Source organism: Pimephales promelas, chromosome 9 (assembly GCF_988280905.1).
Source record: "Pimephales promelas chromosome 9, fPimPro1.hap1.1, whole genome shotgun sequence".
Classification (NCBI taxonomy): Eukaryota; Metazoa; Chordata; class Actinopteri; order Cypriniformes; family Leuciscidae; genus Pimephales; species Pimephales promelas.
This window is the reverse complement of record NC_142777.1, coordinates 23,085,677-23,111,772: the sequence shown is the minus strand read 5'-3', so window position 1 is coordinate 23,111,772 and position 26,096 is coordinate 23,085,677. Positions and strand designations below refer to the sequence as shown.

At 37.3% G+C, this 26,096-nt stretch overlaps 2 protein-coding genes and 1 long non-coding RNA gene across 3 annotated transcripts; all 3 read right to left on the bottom strand.

Moving 5' to 3' along the window:
* Positions 1–326: 326 nt before the first annotated feature.
* LOC148977558 (uncharacterized) lies at positions 327–2,928 on the bottom strand. The gene is made up of 2 exons (XR_016169691.1): positions 2,726–2,928; positions 327–2,191 (listed from the first exon to the last, which is right to left on the bottom strand). It is a non-coding gene; the product is annotated as an uncharacterized LOC148977558 (long non-coding RNA).
* Positions 2,929–5,302: 2,374 nt separating this feature from the next.
* chic1 (cysteine rich hydrophobic domain 1) lies at positions 5,303–12,869 on the bottom strand. Its single transcript, XM_039664625.2, has 6 exons — positions 12,704–12,869; positions 11,408–11,462; positions 10,372–10,527; positions 9,924–9,980; positions 9,416–9,475; positions 5,303–6,692 (listed from the first exon to the last, which is right to left on the bottom strand). Exons 1-6 carry the CDS (start codon positions 12,844–12,846, stop codon positions 6,642–6,644), a joined length of 522 nt encoding a protein of 173 aa, XP_039520559.1. The 5' UTR covers positions 12,847–12,869; the 3' UTR covers positions 5,303–6,641.
* A 1,304-nt stretch (positions 12,870–14,173) lies between these two features.
* Positions 14,174–20,288, bottom strand: cdx4 (caudal type homeobox 4). Its single transcript, XM_039664626.2, is given in 5 exon segments — positions 14,174–14,857; positions 14,860–14,989; positions 15,116–15,261; positions 16,994–17,778; positions 20,232–20,288. Coding segments are annotated over 4 exon segments (981 nt in total). The 5' UTR covers positions 17,427–17,778; positions 20,232–20,288; the 3' UTR covers positions 14,174–14,585.
* Between the last annotated feature and the right edge of the window lie 5,808 nt (positions 20,289–26,096).

Here is a 26,096-nt window from a genome sequence, read left to right as displayed (position 1 = left end):
GGACCCCGGTTACAGGAACCTTGTTTTAGTTTGCACGTACATAGTTCGAAAGAGATTTAATCTCAGGAGGGTTTTTATAAAATGTGTTTTTTTATTCAAAATGCATCAGAGGCATTTACAAAAATGTAAATTTATACAAAACAAATTAAAAATGTACGTCAATCTTTAATCAACTGAAAAGTGGTGTGAGTCTTAGTTTCTTGAATTATACTGCATATTGATTAACCTCCTTAAGTTTAACTAATTTGCTCATTATCCGATAAAATAACGATGGAATCAGCACATGCAGTCACTAAATGATATGGCCAGATATCAGAAGGCAAAACTCGAGAATGATTCAAGCATGAATTTATTTATATATACATATGTATTTATTCATATTATACGAAAGAACAAAATTATTTATGCTAGAACAAAAGCACCAAAAAGATCCCGTTTTCCACCAGTTGCTGCAAGAATGGCTTCAACTCAGAGAGAGAGAGAGAGAGAGAGAGAGAAATACAAATGAGTTTAACATGTTCAACTGAAATATATATTTCTGATTTAACACTAAACAGTTATGAAATGTTGGAGTTGTAGAGAGAGAGAGAGTCAAATTGATTCATGTTCATAGATTCATGTTACTGACGTAATTCCAAACTTCAAATGTGTAAATGTAAAAGTAACAGCCAACAGTTGAATGGTCTCCTTTCTTTCTTCTTCAATTGTTTGTCAATTTGTCAGTTAAAATCTTCCACTTCACTGAAATAGTTATCAGAGAACAGTCACAGTTGTGTTACTGTAATTGACTATGTGCACGAGAAAAATGCTAACTTCCGCCTTGAGGGCGGATGTTGGGTACTTCGGTTCCGGTTGCCGTTGTTTACATCCTACATCAGTGGACCGGCTATCTAAAGCTTAGCTATCTAAATATATTTGTCTAAAACTATGTTCGTTTGTTCATTGTCAAGTCAACCAACACAGTTTTCACTCATATTTGGGTGGAGCCAGGCGCTGCTGCATTGTGAAAAGTAAACGATATTTCACATTTTGTCACCGCACCCAAGCAGTCGCTTCACAGAGTGGAGCGTTGCGTATCCATGACAACTAGAAGGAAGTTTTTAGGCTACTAATTATTTATTATATTATACCCTTTAACCAGGAGAAGCCCCTGGGTTTAGAACCTATTTTGAAAGGGAGACCTGTTTAGAAATATGTGTGAACAGCCTAATATGTGTTAAACAGCCTAACTTGATAACGAACGAACCAACGTCGGATACCTTTACTCCCTGTATGACATGTATAGTGGTTGTCAACACTGATCTATATGACGATAGTGGCTGTCAACAACATAGCCTCTGAACATCATAAACAAAACAATGGCCAACACAAACTGTTCTGGAAAATGCACTTTCTAACGCATGATTTCGCATTTTATAATGTATAGAGAGATATAACAGTTACCAAATCGCATAGCTTGAGCACGTAGCATGGCAACATTAATGTCCGAGTGATTCCACGTGTACCGCGTATGTACACGCCGTCAAATGTCCGAGCGAAACAAAACAAAATGTAGATCTACATCTGGGGAGCGATATTTATTTTTTCCTAGGATGGTAGGAGTGACGGGTAGGTTGGGGTTGAGGTAGGTCATATGCTATATATATATACAATAATAACGTTAAGTCAACGGTATTTATAAACACGCTGAAAAGAGATTATGAGTGTTGATAGCATGCCAAAAATACATGATACGTGTCATACATACAATTTCATGAGATCAGTCTGAGCATGGATGTTGTTGTGACTTCACGTTCCCTTCAATATGATGCAAATACTGAGAAATGCAATATATAAAACACCTTCTCTCTTGCTCTGGGGAGCTGGAGGAAAATCATTAGCCAGTCGATGAACATAATCGACTGTAATATTCGGCAAATGTTCAAGACATCTGGAGAAACATACATCCTCTACGTCGTCCATCAGGCTACCGGAAACTAGACACCCCATATCGGTTTCGCAGCCGGAACTAGCATATGCTAACGTGCACATAGTCCATTATAAGTAACAAAAGGGTGCACTGGGCATTGTGCAAAAATAATGAATAATCTACTCTGACCTGCAATGATAATCAAGACCAGAAAGGAAGACGTGCTCAGCCTCCTGTGAGGAGATATCCCAGCCAGGAGACAGCCAGGGCATTTATGATTGCCTATGAAAAAAGTAAATACTGTATAAATGTACAATAATACAACTCATATTCTTTTTCAAGCAGAATAAGATTTACAGGATGTAACGTCACACATAAACACTAAAATAATATATTTTTATATTTACCCTTAATCCAAATAACAACATGAAATTGGTGAAATAATAATTAGTATATAAAATTCTCATCTGAGAGTATACTGATACGAAATACACCAAGAGACATCACAGAGGAGTTAAATGACCAAATATGCAAGTTGAAGATAATTCATAGCTCTAAAACAACATCAAACCTTATTGATTCGAATTACGTCGATATTTTGACAATTTATTATTACATATCGCGGGCTTTCGTGCTAATTGCGTAGCAGGCATGCTAGTCAAGTGATCAGCCGCACACATTACAAACTACAAATAAAGTGATAAGAGCTGCTTACAACAGGTAACATCTCATTCTCATACAGCTCATTTGTATTATGTTAAACAGTGTTTATACTAAAACTGCAAGTGTGTTTTGTGCATTTTGTTGCGCAGTTACCTTCGTCTTCTAGTCTTCTCTTGAATCCCTTCTCGATAGTTCTTCCTGTTTTTAAATGTTAACGAGAACGTGTCCAATTTGGGCATGGGCGTGGCATCTTCTGACGTCACACTTGGATGGGGCCTGGTTGGATGTCCACCGCAGGATGCAGCGAGAGGCTCAAACGACAGTGGTACCCCTGTCGTTTTTTTTTTCTGGGGCGAAAAAATAAGTTTCTCCAATCTGCTCAAAACTCTGGATTCTGATAGAGGGCCATGAGATTTAGACCCGAGTGCAAAAATGGAGTCTCTAGACCCTTCCAGAGCTGAGATATTGAGATCCCACGTAGCAAAAATGCCATTAAAATCTCAATATCTCAGCTCTGGAAGGGTCTAGAGCATCCATTTTTGCACTCAGATCTAAGTCTCATGGCCATCTATCAGAATCCAGAGTTTCAAGAAGATCAGAGAAACTCGAAATTTCGACCCCCCCCAAAAAAAACGACAGTGGTACCCCTGTCGTTTTTTTTTCTGGGGCGAAAAAGTAAGTTTCTCCAATCTTCTCAAAACTCTGGATTCTGATAAAGGGGCCATGAGATTTAGACCCGAGTGCAAAAATGGACTCTCTAGACCCTTCCAGAGCTGAGATATTGAGATCCTGCACGTAGCATTTATGCCATTATAAAAATCTAAATATCTCAGCTCTGGAAGGGTCTAGAGCCTCCATTTTTGCACTCAGGTCTAAGTCTCATGGCCCTCTATCAGAATCCAGAGTTTCAAGAAGATCAGAGAAACTCGAAATTTCGACCCCCCCAAAAAAAACGACAGTGGTACCCCTGTCGTTTTTTTTTCTGGGGCGAAAAAGTAAGTTTCTCCAATCTTCTCAAAACTCTGGATTCTGATAGAGGGCCATGAGACTTAGACCTGAGTGCGAAAATGGAGTCTCTAGACCCTTCCAGAGCTGAGATATTGAGATCCCACGTAGCATTTATGCCATTATAAAAATCTCAATATCTCAGCTCTGGAAGGGTCTAGAGCAGGGGTGCCCAACCCTGCTCCTGCCGATCGACTGTCTTGCACAGTTAATCTCCAACCCTAATATAGATCAGAGAAACTTAAAATTTCGACCCCCCCCCCCCATAAAAAACGACAGTGGTACCCTGTCGTTTTTTTTCTGGGGCGAAAAAATAAGTTTCTCCAATCTTCTCAAAGCTCTGGATTCTGATAGAGGGCCATGAGACTTAGACTTGAGTGCAAAAATGGAGTCTCTAGACCCTTCCGGAGCTGAGATATTGAGATCCCACGTAGCATTTATGCCATTATAAAAATCTCAATATCTCAGCTCTGGAAGGGTCTAGAGCCTCCATTTTTGCACTCAGGTCAAAGTCTCACAGCCCTCTATCATAATCCAGAGTTTCAAGAAGATCAGAGAAACTCAAAATTTCGACCCCCCCCCAAAAAAAACGACAGTGGTACCCCTGTCTTTTTTTTTTTTATCGGTGCGAAAAAATACGTTTCTCCAATCTTCTCAAAACTCTGGATTCTGATAGAGGGCCATGAGACTTAGACCTGCCTTCAAAAATGCCCAAAAATGCCTTCTATATTTCTTTTCTCTCCACTGTACTCCACCACAGGCGACTGCACGTATGGAATTGACACTTGGTTATTGTCATTTCACCATATTTTGTAACAGACTGTGTGTTTACTTGGAAATATTTCAGTTTTAATTTATATTTCCATCGTAAGTTTGGTCTTAAATTTATTAGAAGTGGTATTAAAAAGTCTTACAAAGTCTTAAATTTAAATTGTCTATACCTGTAGCCACCCTGTTCCAAATCCAGAAGACATAAGATATTATTTTGGTCCAAATGTGAAAATCTTTTACATTTAACTTGGTTCACATTCTTCTTTGTGTCTTAGCCTGCCCCCTAGAGGGCATATAAAGCTCAAGCTTTTTATATTCTTGCAATTTTGTTGTTAAATGAATATCTTTAGAACCTTAAAATAAAACACCAGTGACAGTGGACTGATTGACTCAAATGCAGCCGATTGTATCTGAATCATTCATGCTGAGTTACGTTTGTTTTTCACACTCACCTCTTTACACCCCCGATTTATGTAAATAATGGGCCATTTCTATCTTAGAATAGTAATTTATCACATCTTTAAATTTTAGGGATCAATTCTTATGTGAGAATTCTTTCATCTCTGACTAAAGATTTTCTACAGCTTTCTGTTGTACTTTTGGTTCAGGATCTGTGCTGTGAGTCAGTTAAGTTTTATTTTATGTCTATTAGATAGTAAAAGTAATCATAGTAATTAAGCCTCAAAAATGAATAGTTTAATAGCAATAGTTTAAATTAGTTGATTATCTTATTAATAAAAATATATATTATTAAATTATCAACAAGACCTTGAACACACACATTTATATAGTGGCCATTCATTTTCCGTATTCCATTACTGGGGGTTAAAATTATGTGGAAAAAGTAAATTGTTGGTCGTTTGTGTGTGTGTGTGTGTGTGTTGTTTTCCCTTATTTTGTTATTTTTAAATATGGCAACAGTATACATATGCATATAAAGAATGTTCAAAAACATCAAAATCAGGAATTTATTGAAGCTTTCCATAAGAGTTGGTAGGGACAAACATTTACAGATACTTTAGCAGAACCAGCACTAAGAGCAGATTCCTTTCTCTCCATTAGATTGCTAGGCAAATAATCATTCCTCTCAAAACCATCTACAGAGGCACTCCACTAATGCAGTCTTGTCTACAGTATATGGAGCAAAGAAGTCGTGCAGGAATAGAAAACACATGGGGGCAGTTTTAACCACTATATTTCCAATGCTGTGTCTGTAGTGAACTGAAGAGCTCAACAACATCAGTCAGCATCCATGAACAGACACTCCCAGGTGAAAATGAACTGAAAGAACAGAAACAAAACAACTAACGTTCCAACAAAAACTTGAATTTCACTTAGTGTGAAAAGAATGACACATTGTTCTTGGGAACAAATTTTCATTGATTGGCAAATGTTGTTGTTTTTAAACACACCACAATGACATTGTAAACAATATCAAAAACCTCCAGGACATTTTGGTTGTCCTTGTGTGCTCAAGTGCAATTTTCAGCTCTAACTCAAGTGGCATCTTGTACATATATTTTATGGCTTACTGGGTAACAGATCCATATCAACTGTAAAGTTACAGAGACAGCTTATAAACAAACTATGCTACAATAATATCTTGGTAAAAAACTAATAACCAGCAAAAGTACATAATGTAAACATGGTATACCACACTGTACATCCTGTCCATGTTATTTACAAGTCAGCTTGTTGACTCCCCGTGTAGTAGACAATCGCAAAAGTGCCAGAAGATCAAGGTGCCGACTTACTCTAGGCTAGTTCATTCGTTTGCTGCACTAGCTTCAAAAAGCCCCAATGCTAGTCATTACACTGAAAACAATGACAAACTTCTGACTCCTGCACTTACACGTCTGATTTCAAAATGGTTGACCGTAAACATAAGGCAAATTCACACCTTAAGGTGCCTTGTTCTTAACAACAATACCATAATATAGTACGTGGGGAGGCCTTGATAGCTCTTTGGGGTAAATGCACTTTTAAACCGTATCAGAGTTTGCTTTCTTCCAATCACTCTTGTTATTTATATATATATATATATATATATATATATATATATATATATATATATATAACAAAATGTCAGAGTGCAACACTGGACGCTTCTACTACATCAGGAAATGTGCAAAATCTGCTCTAAAGCAAAGTGACAGTGTTGCGAATTCTACTGTACAAGGTACTGGGAAAATGGGTCTTTGTAGTAACCCAGTGAAGACCCTCAATACGACATATATACAAGGCACTAAGGAGAGGAATGAAGGGCCTTCCACGAGGATCCAGCAGAAGTCCTTTAGTCAGGTCTGAATATAGGATATTTTGGTACAAACTCTATAAGAATAACCTGCAGAAATAAAGACATAGTTAAAAAAGGACACTTAAAAATAAATCACCAGCCACATGATTTACAACCTTATGGTCTGTAGGTCTCAAGACAAAAAAAAATAAAGAAATAAAAAATGATATATATATATATATATATATATATATATATATATATCAGGGTGGCTAAAGGTATGAACAATTTAAATTTAAGAGGGCCATGAGACTTAGACCTGAGTGCAAAAATTGATGCTCTAGTCTAGACCCTTCCAGAGCTGAGATATTGAGATTTTTATAATGGCGGAAGGGTCTAGAGCCTCAATTTTTGCACTCAGGTCTAAGTCTCATTGCCCTCTATTAGAATCCAGAGTTTTGAGAAGATTGGAGAAACTTATTTTTTCGCCCCAGAAAAAAAAAACGACAGGGGTACCACTGTCGTTATTTTTGGTGGGGGGGGGGGTCGAAATTTTGAGTTTCTCTGATCTTCTTGAAACTCTGGATTCTGATAGAGGGCCATGAGACTTAGACCTGAGTGCAAAAATTGAGGCTCTAGACCAGGGTTCCTCAAACTCGGTCCTGGAGGGCCGATGTCCTGCAGAATTTAGCTCCAACCCTGATCAAACACACCTACCTATGAGTTTCTAGTGATCCTGAAGACTCTAACTCTAGCTTGCTCAGGTGTGTTTGATTAGGGTTGGCGCTAAACTCTGCAGGACAGTGGCCCTCCAGGACTGAGTTTGAGGAACCCTGCTCTAGACCCTTCCAGAGCTGAGATATTGAGATTTTTATAATGGCATAAATGCTACGTGGGATCTCAATATCTTAACTCTGGAAGGGTCTAGAGAGTCCATTTTTGCTCTCGGGTCTAAATCTCATGGCCCTCTATCAGAATCCAGAGTTTTGAGAAGATTGGAGAAACGTATTTTTCCGCACCGAAAAAAAAAAAAACGACGGGTACCACTGTCGTTTTTTTTTTTTTTTTGGTCGAAATTTTGAGTTTCTCTGATCTTCTTGAAACTCTGGATTATGATAGAGGGCCATGAGACTTAGACCTGAATCCAAAAATGGAGTCTCTAGACCCTTCCAGAGCTGAGATATTTAGATATTTATAGTGGCATAAATGCTACGTGGGATCTCAATATCTCAGCTCTGGAAGGGTCTAGAGACTCCATTTTTGCACTCGGGTCTAAGTGTCATGGCCCTCTATCAGAATCCAAAGGTTTGAGAAACTTATTTTTTCGCACCGAAAAAAAAAAAAAAACGACAGGGGTACCACTGTCGTTTTTTTTGTGTTTTTTTTGGTCGAAATTTGGAGTTTCTCTCTGATCTTCTTGAAACTCTGGATTCTGTTTATTTGTAGTGTACTGATAATAGTTTCATATAATTAGTTTGTTAATTAAACTAATAATTATAAATAATTGATTTCCCCATCAAATAATACTACAAACACTTAAAAATAAACAGATTAGTGCCCTGTTTTGAGGACAAGAAATGAAAACCAATGCGGTATGATGAATGTCCAAAAGATGGAACTCTGTAATGGCCACCTAGTGTTCAGTAGTGTTCATGACATGTTGATATGCCTTTAAGATGACTTCTTCTATGGCGTTCGTTATTGTTCGCGTAATGTTGTTATGTGAGCGTGCACGCTCAGTGAGAGTGAGAATGCTCGCGCAAAGAGGAAGAATATGACCGATCTATCGCAATGATTTGTAGCGTTTTACAGAGTGTTTTCTTTAACCTGTTAACATCCGCTCTTTCGGCATGTACTGTATATGTGAAGAGTGTGCTTAACTGAAAGAAAGCAACTATAAAAGGACTCGTGGAACAACCAGTTCATTTGCAATGTCTTTCCTATTCTTCTTCTGGGACCTCAAACTCTGACAGACGTTACAACACACGGACTGTTTCAAACAGGGGTTGGATACATATGTTTTGCTACACAAATATAAGTAAACACTTTGCAGACTGAATGTTTTCCTGTATGAACAAAATGACGGATGTTTTTCATGACTCCACTGTTTGATCGCACCCGCGTGTGTCACACACAGGTTACGTTACGTTACCTTGTAGAAAATATTTGACCTGGCTGGCAGAACGATTGCCTTTGCCTGCATCTTTGCGGTGACATGACTAACATATTTAAAACCTATCCAATCTGAATTTAAGACAATTTAATACTTTTTAAGGCCTTATTTTTAGGAAAATTGATTTAAGACTTTTTAATACTTTTTAATGACCCGCGGCCACCCTGGTTTGGGTCAGTAAGATATTTTAAAATAAATTAATATTTTTGTTCATCAAGGATGCATTCAATTGATTAGCCTGGGAAAACCCAGACAATTCCCGGCAAATTTAGATTTGCTCTGAAAGTTAGTCTGGCAAAGAGCTCATTCAGACCCATTTCCAGTCCGCAGAAATCGCGGCACCAATCATTTATAAACTTTATTATACTTTACAGGTATTGTTACATGTATATTTGTATCTGTAACAAGCAGGTCTGAGGCTGAAACATTTTCACTGAGAGCATGATAACACTGACGCACTCTAATGAGTCAATATTTGACACACACAAAGTTTCCTGACAGTATCCAATGGCAACTAGATTTTAAATTATTGTTTCATTTTGTTAACATCCTAGAGCCCTGAAATGAAAATAAAACTGAATTTTTATTTCCTATTATAACTGTTATCAAGCATTCACACACAAACAACAACAAACAAAAAAAACAACCATGAACTTACATATTCCATCATGTTGTTGCTCTCACATTTTCTCCTGCTGAGTTTCCAGTGCAGCCCCAGCTGAAGGCGAGACACAGGAAGATATTGGTTAAAGTCGTGCGGTAGATATTCAACTTAGACTTAAGCACTTCAGACTTAATGCTCAGACACACTTTACACACAAGGGTTAGCAGAGGTCAAGCGGTGGCCAGTGCTTAGAGGAGTTTCCTTAAAGTGTCTGTGGCGCTACTGGCTGCCAATCAAAGCGTCGAGACACAACAAAACGAACGTGGCTTTTTACTGCTGACCTTTCCGTAGTCTGGTCAGCCTCTACACTATATCAACGCATCAGACCAAAATGACTGCGAGGGCAACAAGCATTTGACAGGGTCAAATGTTAGCAGCCATTTTAATGATTGTTATCCACCACACACCAAGACTTAAACACATATTAACATGGCAGCTAAATTGGAGATAGTCTGCTGTTCTTATCTTTATGAGTCCCAGGTCAGTTCTGCAATGAGCTTACCTTGTGATATAATCTGTTGTTTTCCCATTCTAACAATTTCTGAATGGACCTTCGCGTCTGAAACACACAAACACAAATAAACAAGTCATTATACACAAACAAAAATAGACACACACACACACACACACACACAGGGTTTTATGCTAAATACCTGTCAAACACATGTTTAACAAATACCAATAAAACTCTCAAGGCATGAAGACTTCAGAGGCATTTATGGACCGGAGCTCGAAGTTAAGCACCTTGTAAGCTGCATGTCATGGCCAATAACTTAAAATCTGTAGCTGTAAAATCATCACCTTTCCCAAGCAGCCATGCCTTCTGACATATATCAAATTCACACTCAATTAATAAACTGATGTAGTTGTTTCTTGCCCCCTCAATGAGTAGATGTATTTCTTAGGTGTTCAAATGGGCAATAAGTAATTGACATGGGGAAAGGACTCACTCTCTTGTTGAGACATATGACAGGCCACAGACTGCACCCCACCGTACAGCAACAGCACAGGCAGCCGCAGAGCAGCCATTTCACATTGACCGGAAGGTTCTTCTTCAAGCATGCGTTTACTCGATTGACACTCGTCTTGAACTCCTCTGGAGCAACCTAGAATAAATGGGTGAGAAATGAAAAGAGATTGTAGTATATGTCAGGAATTGTTTATCTGTGCGTTGTCATTAATAAATAAAATGTTCCAAATATAATTGTATAATCTAATAAATATTCATTTAAGAAATCTGAGAAGAAATACAAGTAATTCAATAAAAAGTCATTGGATTTTTAAACATCCATGTTTGCAGATGCTCTCCGGTGATCTTGCAATTGCACGCTTGTAACTTGTCAACAGAGCTTTGACACTCTCAGGGCAAAGGGAGGACAAAAAGATGAGATAAGCCCGTGGCCTGTGGCTGTGCAGTCTAAACAACCTGAATGGCTGCTCATTCCTCTCTGGGTATGTACGCCATAAAACCGGGGTCGTAATCTTTTATGACAGGATGCAAAGGTCTCTTTGCAAACAGCAAAAGAACTCGGAATAAAGCCCAGCAGGCCTGATCTGCACCCTTCAGTCATCATAATCCTGACCTCATCCATCACATGTCACCCTGGGTCACAATACTGGAGCTCCGTTTATTGCCCCGCACTTCCATCGGCTTGCTCTTCCCCCTGCAGCCTTTTTGTATTTCTGCGTCCGACCCAGGAAGCTTCCTATTCTTGTGAACGGCACAGTCTTTCTTTCATTATTTTGTCACCGGGAGCTGTGTCCTCCCAGCGCTGTGATCCCTGCCTACTGGAGCCCTGGACGGTTTACTTATTGACAGATTCTGTGGCAAACACGTAGCATTTAAGAGACTTCATCAGGGGATTCTGTATTAATCCATAGCTTATATCATGGTGAATAATGGTGTAAGGGGAAAGGTCAACAGGGAAATATATTTTATTCACATCAGTATGATTTACTTTGTAGATGCGAGTTAGAAATCCTTACTTTTCCTGTGAGAACAGAAGGAAACTCTGTCTCAAACTTGTTGCTTAGTCCAAACCTGCAAACACAGATTTTTAAAAGGTTATATAATATGGTGCAAAAGTACAAAAAACAATTTCTGCCCCATAAGAAAAAATGTCACGCTTTGGTAAATCATTAATGAGGCTATGATGCTGAATTGAAATTATGACAAAAAGTCACAATTATGTATTTAATTCATTCAAAATATGACATACTAGGATTTACAAAAAGTTGAAATTGACATTAATTGACAAATGTCTTAACATGTTGATTTTTTTTTTTGTTGACATTTGTCAATTAAATTTTGATGTCATGTTTTTTTTATCTCATAAATTCCATTTAGCATGTCATCATTTAGAATGTTTTATCTCATAATTATGACTTGGTATGTCACATTATTCCTTTTCATGACTAATAATTATGCTTCACCAAAGCATGATTTGTCTTATGTGCCAGAAATGGGCTTCAATACAAAAGCTCTGTGACGGTAAGAAAAAAAAAATATGCTGGGTTAACGTTGGGTTCTGTTGAATTACACATTAAAGACTTGATAAGCAGTACATAGGCACAACAGAGTGGAAAAAAAAGTTCAGTTTCTACTTTTGACTTGAATTGCCAAAGAACCTACAGGCTCTATAACTATTAGGTTATGTTACATAGGCACAACAGAGTGAAAAAAAGTTAAGTTTCTACTTTTGACTTGAATTGCCAAAGAACCTACCGGCTGTATAACTATTAGGTTATGTTTGTTAATAATCCAGTGCAGTAACGTTAGTAGGCTGTGTTGCAATGCTTTTTAGTGTACAAATATCCTATTGTTTATCTCATTAAATAATTCATTACCTCAAACCTTGCTCTAAGTAATCAGACTTCTGAAAATGTGCATACAGTTGCAGAGGTAACATTACTTGTGCAGTTCCATTAAAGTGGAATAATTAAAGTATTAAGTCTACGTTACCTCAGCTTATGTACTGTGCAGTTACACACAACATGAAATTAAAACGAAGATCCGAGTTTGAGTGTGGTTACGGGTCAGCCTTTATCCGCGGACAGCAATAAAACCATAAATCTTTGAGCTAACAACAAGATTTTGGGTAACTAGGGATGATTCTTCCGCTTAAAATCACTGTCAAGATACAGCTGGAGAAGCCCGGCCTATGTGTATTTTGATTCCACAACTTGGCGACAAAAACATGCAGTGAGCTTAGCATGGAGGCTACACAAACCGACGTGACCTAACAGTGAATAACAGCAGTGTTGTCGCATTCATACGCTTACACGGTGATGTGACCAGCCCCGCGCATAACCACAGGCTCGGGACAGTATCTGACGAGATGTTCTTCACTCACAATTCTCTCATCTTCTTCTTCTAACTCATAAATGGTATCAAAGTCCGCCATGTTGGGCAGTAGGACGCTCATGACGTCTCTGGCATAGCGCCGATGACATCATCAAACTAGTGCTGTTCAGGGCAGGCAGCGTCATCGCAGCGCACACCACACGGTGCCCAGTAGGTCTACACCTACACAAGTAGCCTATGGAACAAAATAAGGTTCTCCCGACCTGAACATTGCTTAGATCATGTCTTTGCTTTTTCAACAAATACTGATAAGTGAGGTGTTTAAAAATGCGAATTGCTTATCATCTGTCTACCGATCTTATCACCAAATATGTGCAATTTTATAGTTTTCTATACGCTGCGTTTTCACAGACAGGGTTTAGATTAAGCCTTAGTTCTTCTTTGACATTTTATACAGCTTTTATACATTTAAGTTTCTTTCTGTTAAAACAGCTCAAACATGTTTTTTTTTTTTAGTTTGATATTTAAAGCCTTTAAAAAGTATTTTATTTACGTAACTGCCATGCAATAGCTTTTTGCTCTTTTTTGCTCCAAAAATTTAATGAAGATTAAATAAATTAAATATATTATTTAAAAAAAAATATGGCTCTGAAGTATTGCCATAACTATATCCTACTGTGATTTTATTTTTGGATACTGTCAAAAGGGTCAAGACCTTTGAGCTGCAGATTAAGCCCATTGGACCAAATCCCTATTTTAATGTGTTTACAGACATTTGGCATCCTTTGTGCTACACTCTAAAAAATGCTGAGTTGTTTCAACCCAAATTTGGGTCAAATATGGACAAACCCAAATGTTGGGTTAAAAATGAAATAAAAAATGTACAGTTGAAAGTGAAAGTTTTAACCCAACATTTGGGTTTTTGACCCAAATTTGGGTAAAAACAACCCAGCATTGTTTAGAGTGTATGGGTTAATTGGATGTTAAACTGTAGCCTAATAGTTTGATGTAGGAAGTCTCATTTTTAAGGGATTTGTGCCTCTAATGAAAAGTCATGGGGACAAATAGGCTATAGGCATATTTGCAGAATGTGCCATTTAATGTGACAATATAGGCGCCAGGCAGGGGAATCGCAATTGCTGTAATCAAACAGTTGATTTGTTATGTTTCATATCAAATAAAAAAGGTAAATTACTATTATTATTTATTTTATTTTTTTGGGTCGAATCCCAATTCAATAAATACGCTGTATTCGTACAGCATTTTTGGCCTAAACCCCCAAGGTTGCTCCACAAGCCCAAAAACCGAGTTTGGTCGTCTAACGTTTAAAATGTAGCCTGCTGTCTGTCAAGAGTGCCTTAACCAGATGAGCATGTATGAATTCGTTTAATGATATATCACGACACGATCAAATTAATTGCAAAACATTTTATTTACAGATTGCTGGAATCAAACGTTATACCCATTCCAGGTAGGCCTATGTGACACCTGCGCATCACCCCTGTGAAAAGAAAGTGAACGACGTGCGCTTTGGAAACAAACTGGAGCATAAAACAGCCTGCCATCGCAGGTCATTTGGTTTAAACAGACAATAAATGTCCAACCGTTCCAGAGTCAGGATCACATTACATCCCGAGAAACGCTGTACCTGTAGTTTTCATTTTATTTACAAACATTTAGATACACTCACCACATACAGAAAATGATATTTATATCTTAATTGAGAAAACACAAACAAACCATTAAAATATTTAGTCTCTGGAACAGACGAACAAGGTTTTTGTATGTTTTTTTATTTCTTAATTTTAAAAACTATTCTATTAAAACAATATTTGAAGAGCCTCCAGCATTTCGTTGCATTTAAGACGCGATTTCTCTGTTGTAATCCACAACACGCGCCTCGATGCTTGTCATGCAATAGTTGATTACAAAGTAATCCTTTTTGACCACGTGAGGCCCGCTTCGGTTCTGTCCTTTCAGCGTGTTGGAGTGCTCAGTTAAAGTTGGACGTTCCAAGTTCGAGTTCACTGAGTGACAGTAACTTGCTGTAGGCCTATGTTCCTCATAGATGGTAAGGCGTTCATTCCTTGGGGTGCATACAGAGAACCGTGGATATCTGAAGGACTCATTGACCCTGGTACCGGTAGGGGACTGACAGAACCTGGATCGCTGTGGACTGATCCTCCGCTTCCGTCAGACTGACCCATTTTCTTTTTGATTAATTTCCTTTCCTTGGCTCTACGGTTCTGAAACCAGATCTTTACCTGTGGAGGCAAAGCATACGGTTATGTAGGCCTAAAGAAATAGTCGAATAGTTTAGTTAGATGGCCTAGGCTAAATCATATTGTAACCTATAAGTTGAAATCTAAATGAAAGTAGGCTAATGTTACCTGTCTCTCCGAAAGCCCGAGGTTTACTGCCAATTCTGATTTTCTTCTGATTGTGATGTAGCGATTAAAATGAAACTCTTTCTCCAACTCCAGTCTCTGGTGGTCTGTATACACCACTCGATATTTCTCCTTCGTTCTTGTTTTGCCTAAAAAAAGTGAAATGAACGAATAGGCTAATCATGAAAATTGTGCAAACAATGTCGTAAAAGTTGATAATTGTGAAATAAAGTAAAATGTGCGTTCTGCGTAAAATGCGCGCCGACCATGATATAGCCTAGCTATTAATAATATTTTGACGCAGAGGAAGAACTTGTGCATTGTAGCCTATAATTTTAGGCTAAATTTAGGGGGGGGGGGGGGGTCTTTTATTGACTTAAATGACTAATTTTTTTTTTTTTTTTTTGCTGAATTTATAATCAATATCACTAATAAGTTACAATAATTGCAATATTTAGTCAATTAGCCCAAAAACTACGTCGCTAGATATTCAAATTGAGCTTCTGATCTTCTTCGAGGAGATGTTTCTGAACAAACTGCAGAACAAAGAGACCCTAAGACATTACCCAAACGCGATTGATGTGTTAAGAGACAACAAACGTTTTACAACTATTTAGGAGATAGCTAGGCCCTACTATCAAAAATCTTTTCCTCAAGTCGAGCATGCTGCACTTGTTTTATGTACAGATCAGCTATAGGCCTATTTGAAAAATAAATTATGAACGAACACATAGTAATTAATTGATATAGTGTTTTTATAATAATTGGCCTATTGGTTTAGCTGCGAACACTGTTTAAAATCTAATGTGACATATGACAATTTAACTTCGTGTCATTTCCAAAACATGAATTTTTCAACTGTGGAAATAAAAAAATGCGTTTACAGTACGGCGAATGTTTTCTTTGAGTTTTTTCCCTGTTGTTTTAACATGCGCCGGAGACAGGAGAACTTTATTTGCTGTGAGGTTTGTCACTCTGAGGTAATATAACCCTCAAGAACAGAGATTGAGGAAGACGAGATGCTGCATATCAAAGTGAAGAAGGTGTTGAAAGAAGTCGCCGCCTGAATATGACAGATAACCCTCAAAACCTGAGACAATGTAACAGGAAAAGTAGACCTCACATCTTGTTTACGGGAGTCGCAAATTAGCATTACAAGTGACCCCGGCGCCAATTCCAAACACCTTAATTTTGCCACAAGTATTTCCCATGCGTTCATTTTTAAGGAAACAAATATTGACTACTAATATTAAATACATATTAATATTAAATGAAACTAATATTGAATTAAAATTTTCGCAAAGAATTGACAAGGGCAGTTTGTAAAAAAATTAAATAAAAAAACTACCATTTCGCCTAATATTTTGTCAGATGTGCAGTTAGTTGAAGCAAACAATGATATAATTTATACTTGCTACACAAATATTTTTTTGTATTTCGCACAATTTCTCCTCTTATAAATCATTTGTTTTCTACCCTATTATTTTACCAAAATAATTGAAAGCAAATTTTCTCTCCTTTTGTTATTCTAGACATGTATTCGTTCTTATTTTTTCAATAAATGTTTTTACATTTTTAGTAGAACCTGTGCATCGAAATTTGATTACCAGATTTAAATTATAATAATGTCATTTTTATTTTAAAGCAGCAAGAAAATAGATCATATAGGCCTAAGCATAGACTAGCCTATACTATCAATTTGTACTTTCACTTTTTCAATGACTGATTTCAGAACCTTGGAAATATTTAACAGTTTACATGTTTTCCGATAACTTAATTAGGCTACCTTTTAAAAATAATAATAATAATAATAATAATAATAATAATAATAATAATAATAATAATAATAATAATAATTGAAAGACATTTGTTGGCCCTTACCGGTTGATGACGACTGGACGGTTTTGCTCATCCACTGATAGGAATTACGCCTTTCTCTCTCAGGGGAAAGTTGGGCCACAGAAATGTTTTCAGGTGGTGGAGGCAGCACTGATCCCGGGCCGTGCATGGCATTATAATCAGGCGAGCAGTAGGAAACTGGTCCCGGGGACGAACTGCTCATAGGTGCAGAAATAGTGTTTGGAGGTCCGAGGCTGTATGCGCCCCAGTCCTCTCTCGGCGCGCCGTAAGGAGCGCCCCATGCCCCTGATGACTGTGCGTGTGTGTCCATGTTGGGCACATGATGGTATCCTGTAAAATCTGAATACTGGGATGTGGAGACAAAATTCTGCGGTGGAAGACTGATACCAGATCGTCGCACAGCTCCTTGGTGATACATGTTTCCCTCTTTATCCAAAAGGTATCCAACGTACATGATTCGAAAGAAACCCCTAAAATAACTTTTTTAAGGCAACATGCCAGCCATGCATCAAGCCAAATATTACTTAACAAGGCCTGACTCAAAACTTTTACTATTTATCTCAAGGGTGGTAGTCCAAAATGATCTCTAGGTCACGCGACGTAGTCCTTGACGTGCTTCAATCAAACATGATGTGACTCTGTTGTCAATGTGGTGGTGGTGGTGGCAAAGGTATAACCAAGCCCTCCTGACGTCAGCCACGACTTCAAAACCTCTCGATTTGCATTCAAATGACCAGCCAATAACGCCAGCAAGTCCTCACAGATTCCCCTAGCGCCAGGTTTCTGCATCACCTCAGACTCCCCTTCTGTAATATTCAACAATATTGGTCTAGTATAGGCTAATACTTACTCTACCTATACGTCTTTAGGAACCAGTAGCCTACATTACCCTGAGAAACATATTCAGTTCAAAATTATTTTCTATCCCCAAAGCAGCCCATTTGAAACGTATCTTGACATCATAAAACCCCCCAAAAAGACAAAAAAGTTCAAACAAGCATATAGTTTTTTCTTTGACTATATAGGTCTATGTATTTATTTTGTTGATAAAAATGTAATAAATTACGCCTATATTTTATTATAGGCTATTTTATAATTGTAACGTATAGGCTATTTATTAATTTATACACGCAACGATAGGCCTAATTATTTTATTATTAATAATAATAGTAGCTAGTAATATAATAATAGGCTAACTGTCAGTTTTATTGTTAAAAACTGTTAATCATAAAAGTGAAATAAGCCGTCACGTGCTTATAGGCATGCAGCATCCTTCAGCCATTAATGGTCGCTTGAAGTTTTACAGCTCTTGTCTCTCTAATGAAGCTAAACCTGTGGATATGGGAACGTCACATCTGCATAGTACCCATGCCACTTTCTCGCCTCCAGAGCCCATGCGTATTTGTTAAAGGATACTCTTGTAAAAGAGGTGCAAAGCGGGAGAATGTGTCTTGAAGTAAGGCGAACTTTTCACATTCCGCATCCCTCACACCATGACACTCTAGGGTCACACTTCACAGCTAATTCCGGTTTATGGAAATGCGAGGTATCACCTACAGTACTACTCATGCGACGACAATGTGTCGTGCGTGTCGCCATGTAGTCGAAAGATTTAACGAGTTGTTAATTCATTTTATGCGAGGTTTCTTGGGAATTTTAATCATTAACATATATAGACAGTAGCTTGTTCAGGTCTCGTCTCAGATGTCAAAAAGGACAACACATTTTATGTCAAAATGAGTGTTTCGATTTGAGTTATTACAGATATTTTCAAATGGTTTACGTGCAACCAGAGTTTATTTTACATCCGTTCACAATACAGTAACTATTTATCATTTTTTAAAGGCAGTACATTAAACCATTAAACTACCACTTTGGCTATGGGTCATGCTTATTCAGTTAGCTTATAGGCTATATTATTCAAGTATGGAAATAATTAACTTCTTTTCAACATGTTTTAGGTTCAAAAGTATTGGTAGTTAGTTTACATTAAATAGTTTCAGTCGTCATGGCGTGATATGCTCTACTTAAAACTATTAAATAGCTTTTTAAAATCAACACTTTTTATTATTACGTTCATTTTAAATATTAAATTGCGGTAACTGGTTTGTGGCTGTTTGTTTATCAAACGTTTAGTGCCAACTGCTCAAATTAATTGCATCTTTATATAATTTTGAATATATATAATGTTTATAAAAATCATTTGATTTATAAAAAAACAGCACACAGTAATTTTCAAACATTTTCAAGGAGGCATTCCATAAATCCCTGTCCCATCTTTATCCAAGTCTTTGTGAACTGAACTGCAGATGACTATAATTGTAAAATTGATGACATTATCAGTTGACAGACTTCATGGAAAACAAATTATATATATATAAAAATGCATATAAGACCAAAACTTTTTTAAATGAACTTAATTGGATCATGAATGTAATAGATCCGCATGTCTGAATTATAGAACTATGCAAAAGTATGAAAGATTTTGGCAGATTTGTGATGGTGCACAGATACAACTTTTATGCTACAACATTTCTAAAGTAAATATCTCAAAGCAAAATTTAACGTGATTCCTCTGTGATAATGACTGACATTTGAACACAGCAAGGAACTGCATTTCACCTTGAACTGTTGTATCAGCAGCAATGAGACTGATAATAAAAAACTACTTCAGTTTATAACAAATATATCTGCTAGAGTTTAAATGGCCTATCCCACTTTAACAACAGAGCAGTTTTTTTTTTGTTTTTTGTTTTTTTCAAATAAAATTGATTGATCAATTAGGATTATGTCAAATTAGGTCCATACCTATACAAGGGAAAACATGTCATTTGACATATCAGATAGCCTATCAACTTGAGCTGTTGCTGTTTTTGTACATTTATATAGGTGACTGATATTCTGATAAATAATTGATATTATAGCCTATATAGAAGCCTATGAAATCAGTAAGATGCATGAAAACATCCGCAATTTCATAATGACAAAAAGTTTGAATGACAGCAGGCAATCAATTAGGCTATGAGATCTATATATTTTCCAGTTGTTCTGCTATTGTGAACTCACTATAGTAAATGGGTGTGTGGTTAAACTATTACTTTTTGTTAGATAATATACCGTTTCAGTGCTGAACCAAACAATTTGCCAAAAAAAAGTGGTCTCCATGCAGCCTAAATATCACAACCTATGGTAGCCTAATATACGACATGCTAGAAGTTGTATACTGATTTTGTTTGCAGAATATGTGGTCATATCCTACCATAACAAGCTGAATGACAGATCTGTGTTTTCCGCGCGCACATGTTGCTGATGCAGGTGTACGCGATTAAGAAAGCGACAGGTTGGTTTGGAGACTCAACGCACAGCACAGCGACGCCCTCTGCTGGTCGATCAGCTGCAGGAGAGACTCGACGCTGAACGAACACATTTCATTTCATTTCATTTCATTGACACATTTTCTGACATATATGCATGGTATAAAACTTTTCTCCCTTTTTATTCTTTCTTTTATTAAATTAAATGAAGAATTATCCCCTGCATCCATTATGAATAATCAGCACCATTACAGAAAGACCTCTAGGGGGCAGTATTCACTAGGTAATGTACTGGTTGTTTGCGCCGTGTCCAACAACTGAAGATAAATCACATTTCTGTTATATGTGAAATATTGTGCAAGGTTTGCTTAGAATAAAGCCTCTGCATGATAATTAATTAGCCTACTAAAATACCATACTAAAGAAAGACATGGTATGCCAGAATGTAGTACTAATTTAAGATGGTTAGCTTTATTCAAGAAATCACACTCAGTTTGTCCAAGCTATTCTGTATTTGTTTGTTAGCATTTCATCATCATGTTATGTGAGTCTGTTGAAAGTCTGTGAGTCTCCAATGGATGGAAATAAACTTCAGAGAAAGAAAAGAGGTTTTGAAATGATTCAGCCGAGTGAAATCTCGTCTGATTGTCAGAATGGTTTGTTCTGAGGAGAAAATGCTACCAATGGGACAGATTTACGATTTTCCTTGAAACTTGAAAATAACAACATGTGTGTCCCAAATGGTTTGGGGACAGTTCTCAAAATACAGTGATGTGAATATTTTGGACACCCATGCTAAAGTTGCCTAAAAAGAGGAATAAAAAAAATCATATTTTGGATATTGATCTTAATGCCTTAATTAGAACAATGAGGAAAACTCCAACCTTTAAAGGACACAAATTTTCTTTGTGAATGAATAATGTATCATAAATAAATAAATGTTTTTTCCTTAAAATACAGGGTGCATAAGTCAGGACACCCCTATGTTAAATTCCCATAGAGTCAGGCAGATTTTTATTTTTAAAAGCCAGTTATTTCATGGATCCAGGATAATATGCATCCTGATAAAGTTCCCTTGGCCTTTGAAATTAAAATATCCCCACATCATCACACCATTCACCATGAGATTGGCATGGTTATACTTCAGTTAGCCTAATAGCTGGTTTGATTTGCATTGAAAGATGATCTTATGGAAAGTACCCCATGCCAATCTAGGTGTGGTGGAAGGTGTGTGATGATGTGGGTCTATTTTAATTCCAAAGGCCAAGGGAACTTTATCAGGATGCATATTATCCTGGATCCATGAAATAAAATAAAAATCTGCCTGACTCTATGGGAATTTAACATAGGGGTGCCCAGACTTATGCACCCTGTATTTTAAGGAAAAACATTTATTTATTAATGATACATTATTCATTCACAAAGAAAATTTGTGTCCTTAAAGGTTGGAGTTTTCCTCATTTTTCTAATTAAGGCATTAAGATCAATATCCAAAAGATGATTTTTTTTATTCCTCTTTTTAGGCAACTTTAGCATGGGTGTCCAAAATATTCACATCACTGTAGTTTAAATTATGTATCATATGTTTTCTCATTTTCATTTCCACAATGAGAATTAGAAGAACTTCAAAGTCATTACACCATGTTTGTTAAGAGAGCCCTTAGTGCAGTCATTCTCTAGTATTTATGCCATAAGAAGTCTGGTTGAAGAATTTTCTACAAAAAAAAAAATAATAATAATAATTCTATAGATACACACAGAAAAACACACATGTGTCACATTGAACGTATGCATCCAACAAAGTCCATAACAGAACAGTTCCACAGAACAGTTCCGCAAAAACAGTATGTCTGAAATCAGAGCAATTGCATAAACCTTTTCATGTGCATGACGAAGGCATGGATTTTACCGGTGAGATTTTCTTCTTTTTTTTTTTTTTTTGGTCCAAATGGACTGTTTTATTCTGGGGCTTTCTTTCAGTTACGACCACCAAATACCAAGATTAGTTCAGTGGTTTTACTCAAACTAGGTTCATTTTGGAGATTAATTATTCTTTTATGAGTTTATCATCATCAGTAATCCCGTCTTGTTTTTCCAATAGCATAGAGTATCTTATAGACCATTTTCTTGTAGCAGTTTTGAGTGTTCTCATAGCGCTGTATCAGATGTTTCTGAATTGTTTACAATGTCAGAATTCTTGACATATTATAAATAGTTTATTTTTAATCATTGAAGCTCTGTGGGGACAAAAGGAATTTACTTTGATCTGAAGGCCAAAGTCTAAGACAACTATTTTTAAGACAAATAGTCTGTGTGATTTTGTCAGAACTCTTTGACCCTGCCCTGGGGCGTCATGGGAGTTTAGTAACGTATTTGGGACTTTTTTTTATTTTCAGTGGGAAAAGGTGGGCAAAATCTGTGGTAAATTAAGTCCACTCCATTGTCCCATCTATAGGTGAGAGGTACGGATGTGGTTCCCCCCAACCCGGATCCTGCTATTCCCTGCTCTCCCTCACCAGAACACAGCGTGGGAAGTGCGAGCGGAGGGGAAGACCACTCCATTAATGGGAATTGTACAGAGGAAGGAGAATATGTGGTATGATAGGATTTCAAGGCATTCTTTTTTTGTCACTGATTGCATGAATGAGTTTTGGCAGACTCCCAAAGGCTCCAATATACCACCTCTGTTTTAGTGATTAATGAAGCATCTTGCCACTGGGGGGCTGTTTTCCTTGAGAAGGGACTCTGGAAGTAGATATGCACATTGTTGAACAAGAAAAACAAAATGGTCCCAATAGGAGAGAGTCTTTAATTAGATGCCTGATGTTTTCCTCAGAGATAATTTTAGCAGATTCCATTATAAACTATGAAGTTATAAAAATACTACAATTTACAACCTCATATTATATTATAGCCTACTGTTTTAACTGAAAGCAACTTGCTTAAAACATGTCAAAGTACTCAATTCATATTCAAAGCATCAAGCAATCACAAGCATTTATCAAGACATTTATCAGAAGCTAAGGCTCTGTTGTGCAATGAATCCTCCACTATGGTCATGTCAGTTTTCTGATCACTTACTCTCGTCACATGATCAGTTCTGATTCCTGCTGCATACGTACAACTCTACTCTGAGCTGGATGGAATTGAAGCAAACGTTATCCAACTGAATTAAATGTTGGCAATATCACACTTATGTCATTTATTTATTTCCACATTTATTTTTCTGTATGCTAATGATTGGGCGCATTTTACCCTAGACTCTGAAACTACTTTAGCCATGCGTTTCCCTAAAATAATTCTACATTCAACAAGCATTCAACAGCCCTGATTGGTTGACGAACATGGAATCAATGCATCAACATAAAATGTAGTCATGGCCAAAATGATTAAATCCCTTGGTAAGTATGAAAAAAGAAGCCTGTAAATATACATTTGCATTGATCTTTAATTTAAAAAATTAATGTTTTTCTTCAATACACGTTGGCCAAAATTAATGGCACCTTTTATTCAATACTTTTTGCTACCTCCTTTTGCCAAGATAACAAGTTTTCTTCTATAATGCCTGATGAGTTTGGAGAACACCTGACAAGAGATCAGAGACCATTCCTCCATAAATTCTTCTTTTAAGTTCTTCTCTTAAGTTCTTAAATTCTTCTCACTCCACTCATGTTCGATAGGGTTCAGGTTAAGGGACTGGGATGGTCATGGCAGAAGCTTTATTTTGTGCTCAGTGACCCATTTTTCTTGTTGATTTTAATGTTTGTTTTGGATCACTGTCCTGATGGTAGAGCAAACTGTCCATTATAATATTTCTAGCAGAGGGGGTCAGGGTTTGATATTTTATCTAGGACCTCCGGCAGAAAAAATAGTCCCACAATTTCACAGGTCCAGCAGTATAATTAACAATGGGGATGGTGTACTTTTTATCCCTGTTTGCACCAAACCCATTTCATCTGACTGCAGAAATCAGTCCCGTTTGAAGTTCCAGTTGTGTCTGAGAAGTGAATTTGTTTGAGTTTGTTCTTGGATGAAAGCAGTGGATTTTTCTTGAAACCCTCTCAAACAACATGTGGTGATGTAGGTGCTGTTTGATTTTTCTTTTAGGCTTTCTGACCCCAAGACTAATCTCTGCAATTCTCCATCTGTAATCCATGAAGAGTCTTTGGCCTCTCAAACTTTCCTTCTCACCAAGCATTAAGACAATATAGACACACGTCCTCTTCCTGGCAGATTCGTAACATCTTTAGTTGATTGGAAGTTCATAATTATTGCCCTGATTGTGGAAATGGGAATTGTAAAATGCTTTAGCTTTCTGTTTTGTAATGCTCAACAATTTTTTTGCTGCACATCAGAAGAACTATCTCTTTGGTTTTACTCATTTGTGATGGATGATTAAGGGGATTTGCCCTTTGTGTGTCCTCATAATTATACTCCTGTGAAACAATCATGGCTGTTGTTGTTTTTTTAATGTGATTGATTGATTGGTTTTTTTAATCAATTTCTTAATGTGATATTTATGTTTATATGTAAAAGAGTTGGTCACTTTTGAAAAAACTTTTGCTGATAATTTACTCACCCCCATGTCATCCAAGATGTCCATTCTTTCTTCAGTCGAAAAGAAATTAAAGTTTTTGATGAAACATTCCAGCATTTTTCTCCATATGCACTTCAGTGGGAACCAAACGGTTCAAGGTCCAAAAGACACTTTTAGTACAAACTGCAAACTGCTCAAAGGGCTTTAAACGATTCCAGACGATGAATAAGGGTCTTATCAAGCGAAACGATCGCTCATTTAATAAATAAATAACAAAGTTTAAGTTTTATAAGCTCAAATGTTCACCTTGCTTTGTTCTGTGACGCACGTTCGTGACGTCCTTGTTTAAACAAAACGAGGAGCTGGGGGACGCCGGGAAATTTTACTCATTAGGCTATTCATTAAAAACGTGACATTTAGACGTTTTTTTCGGCGTGGATCAAGGCAATGAATCCCTTTCACCTTGAAAATAATAAATGTTTTTAGCATTTTAAATAATAGAACATTTCTCAGTGATCGTCAATAAAACAAAATTCAATTTTTCTCGGTTTAATGAAAACCAAAAGGTTCGTTATGGCAGGCGATTGTGTGTAGAATAGATCAACATCCGGGTATCTCACCACTGGAACGTGTTAACGCAAACGTGTAAGTTTCACGTTTGAGGGTGTTAAACCGTGACATCTACACGTTTTCCAAAGTGGACCAACGTGATTATTTCACGTCTTGTCGTGATACCGGGTTGCATAACTGCTGAGCTCAGACTAAGTACTTCCTGCGAGTGTGGAAAAATATGAGGTGTGCGTGAATGCCATGTTTGTGATCAGAGCCAGAATATGATGACCCCTAACCCTCCCAACATCCTTCCCTTGTTTGTTTATACTTCATATTCCTGAATTAGTTTACAAGTCTCACAGCCTTCATTAACACACCGCCAATCCACAATCAATCAAGTGACTATATGTGTACTGTAAACACTGTATAGCCTACTATCTTCATCATGGCAAGCAAACAGCTCTGGTGTTTTAGTGCCAAAGCTGGGGGGCACTGTTGGCCCTTAGGAAGTTTGGTGTTTGGAGTCCTGTTGTGATGGCAATGATGGACAAGCCCTTCCTTCTCTTGCTCACAGAGGTATTGTCCTGGTGACAGACAGACTGCCGTCACCTCGGCCCGCTCAGGAAATGTGTCTCTGTGGCCAAGAAGCAGGAGGAAGAGAGCACAGATGACACACAGCCTAACCATCTCCTCCAACAATCTTAGAATAGTTAGACAAATG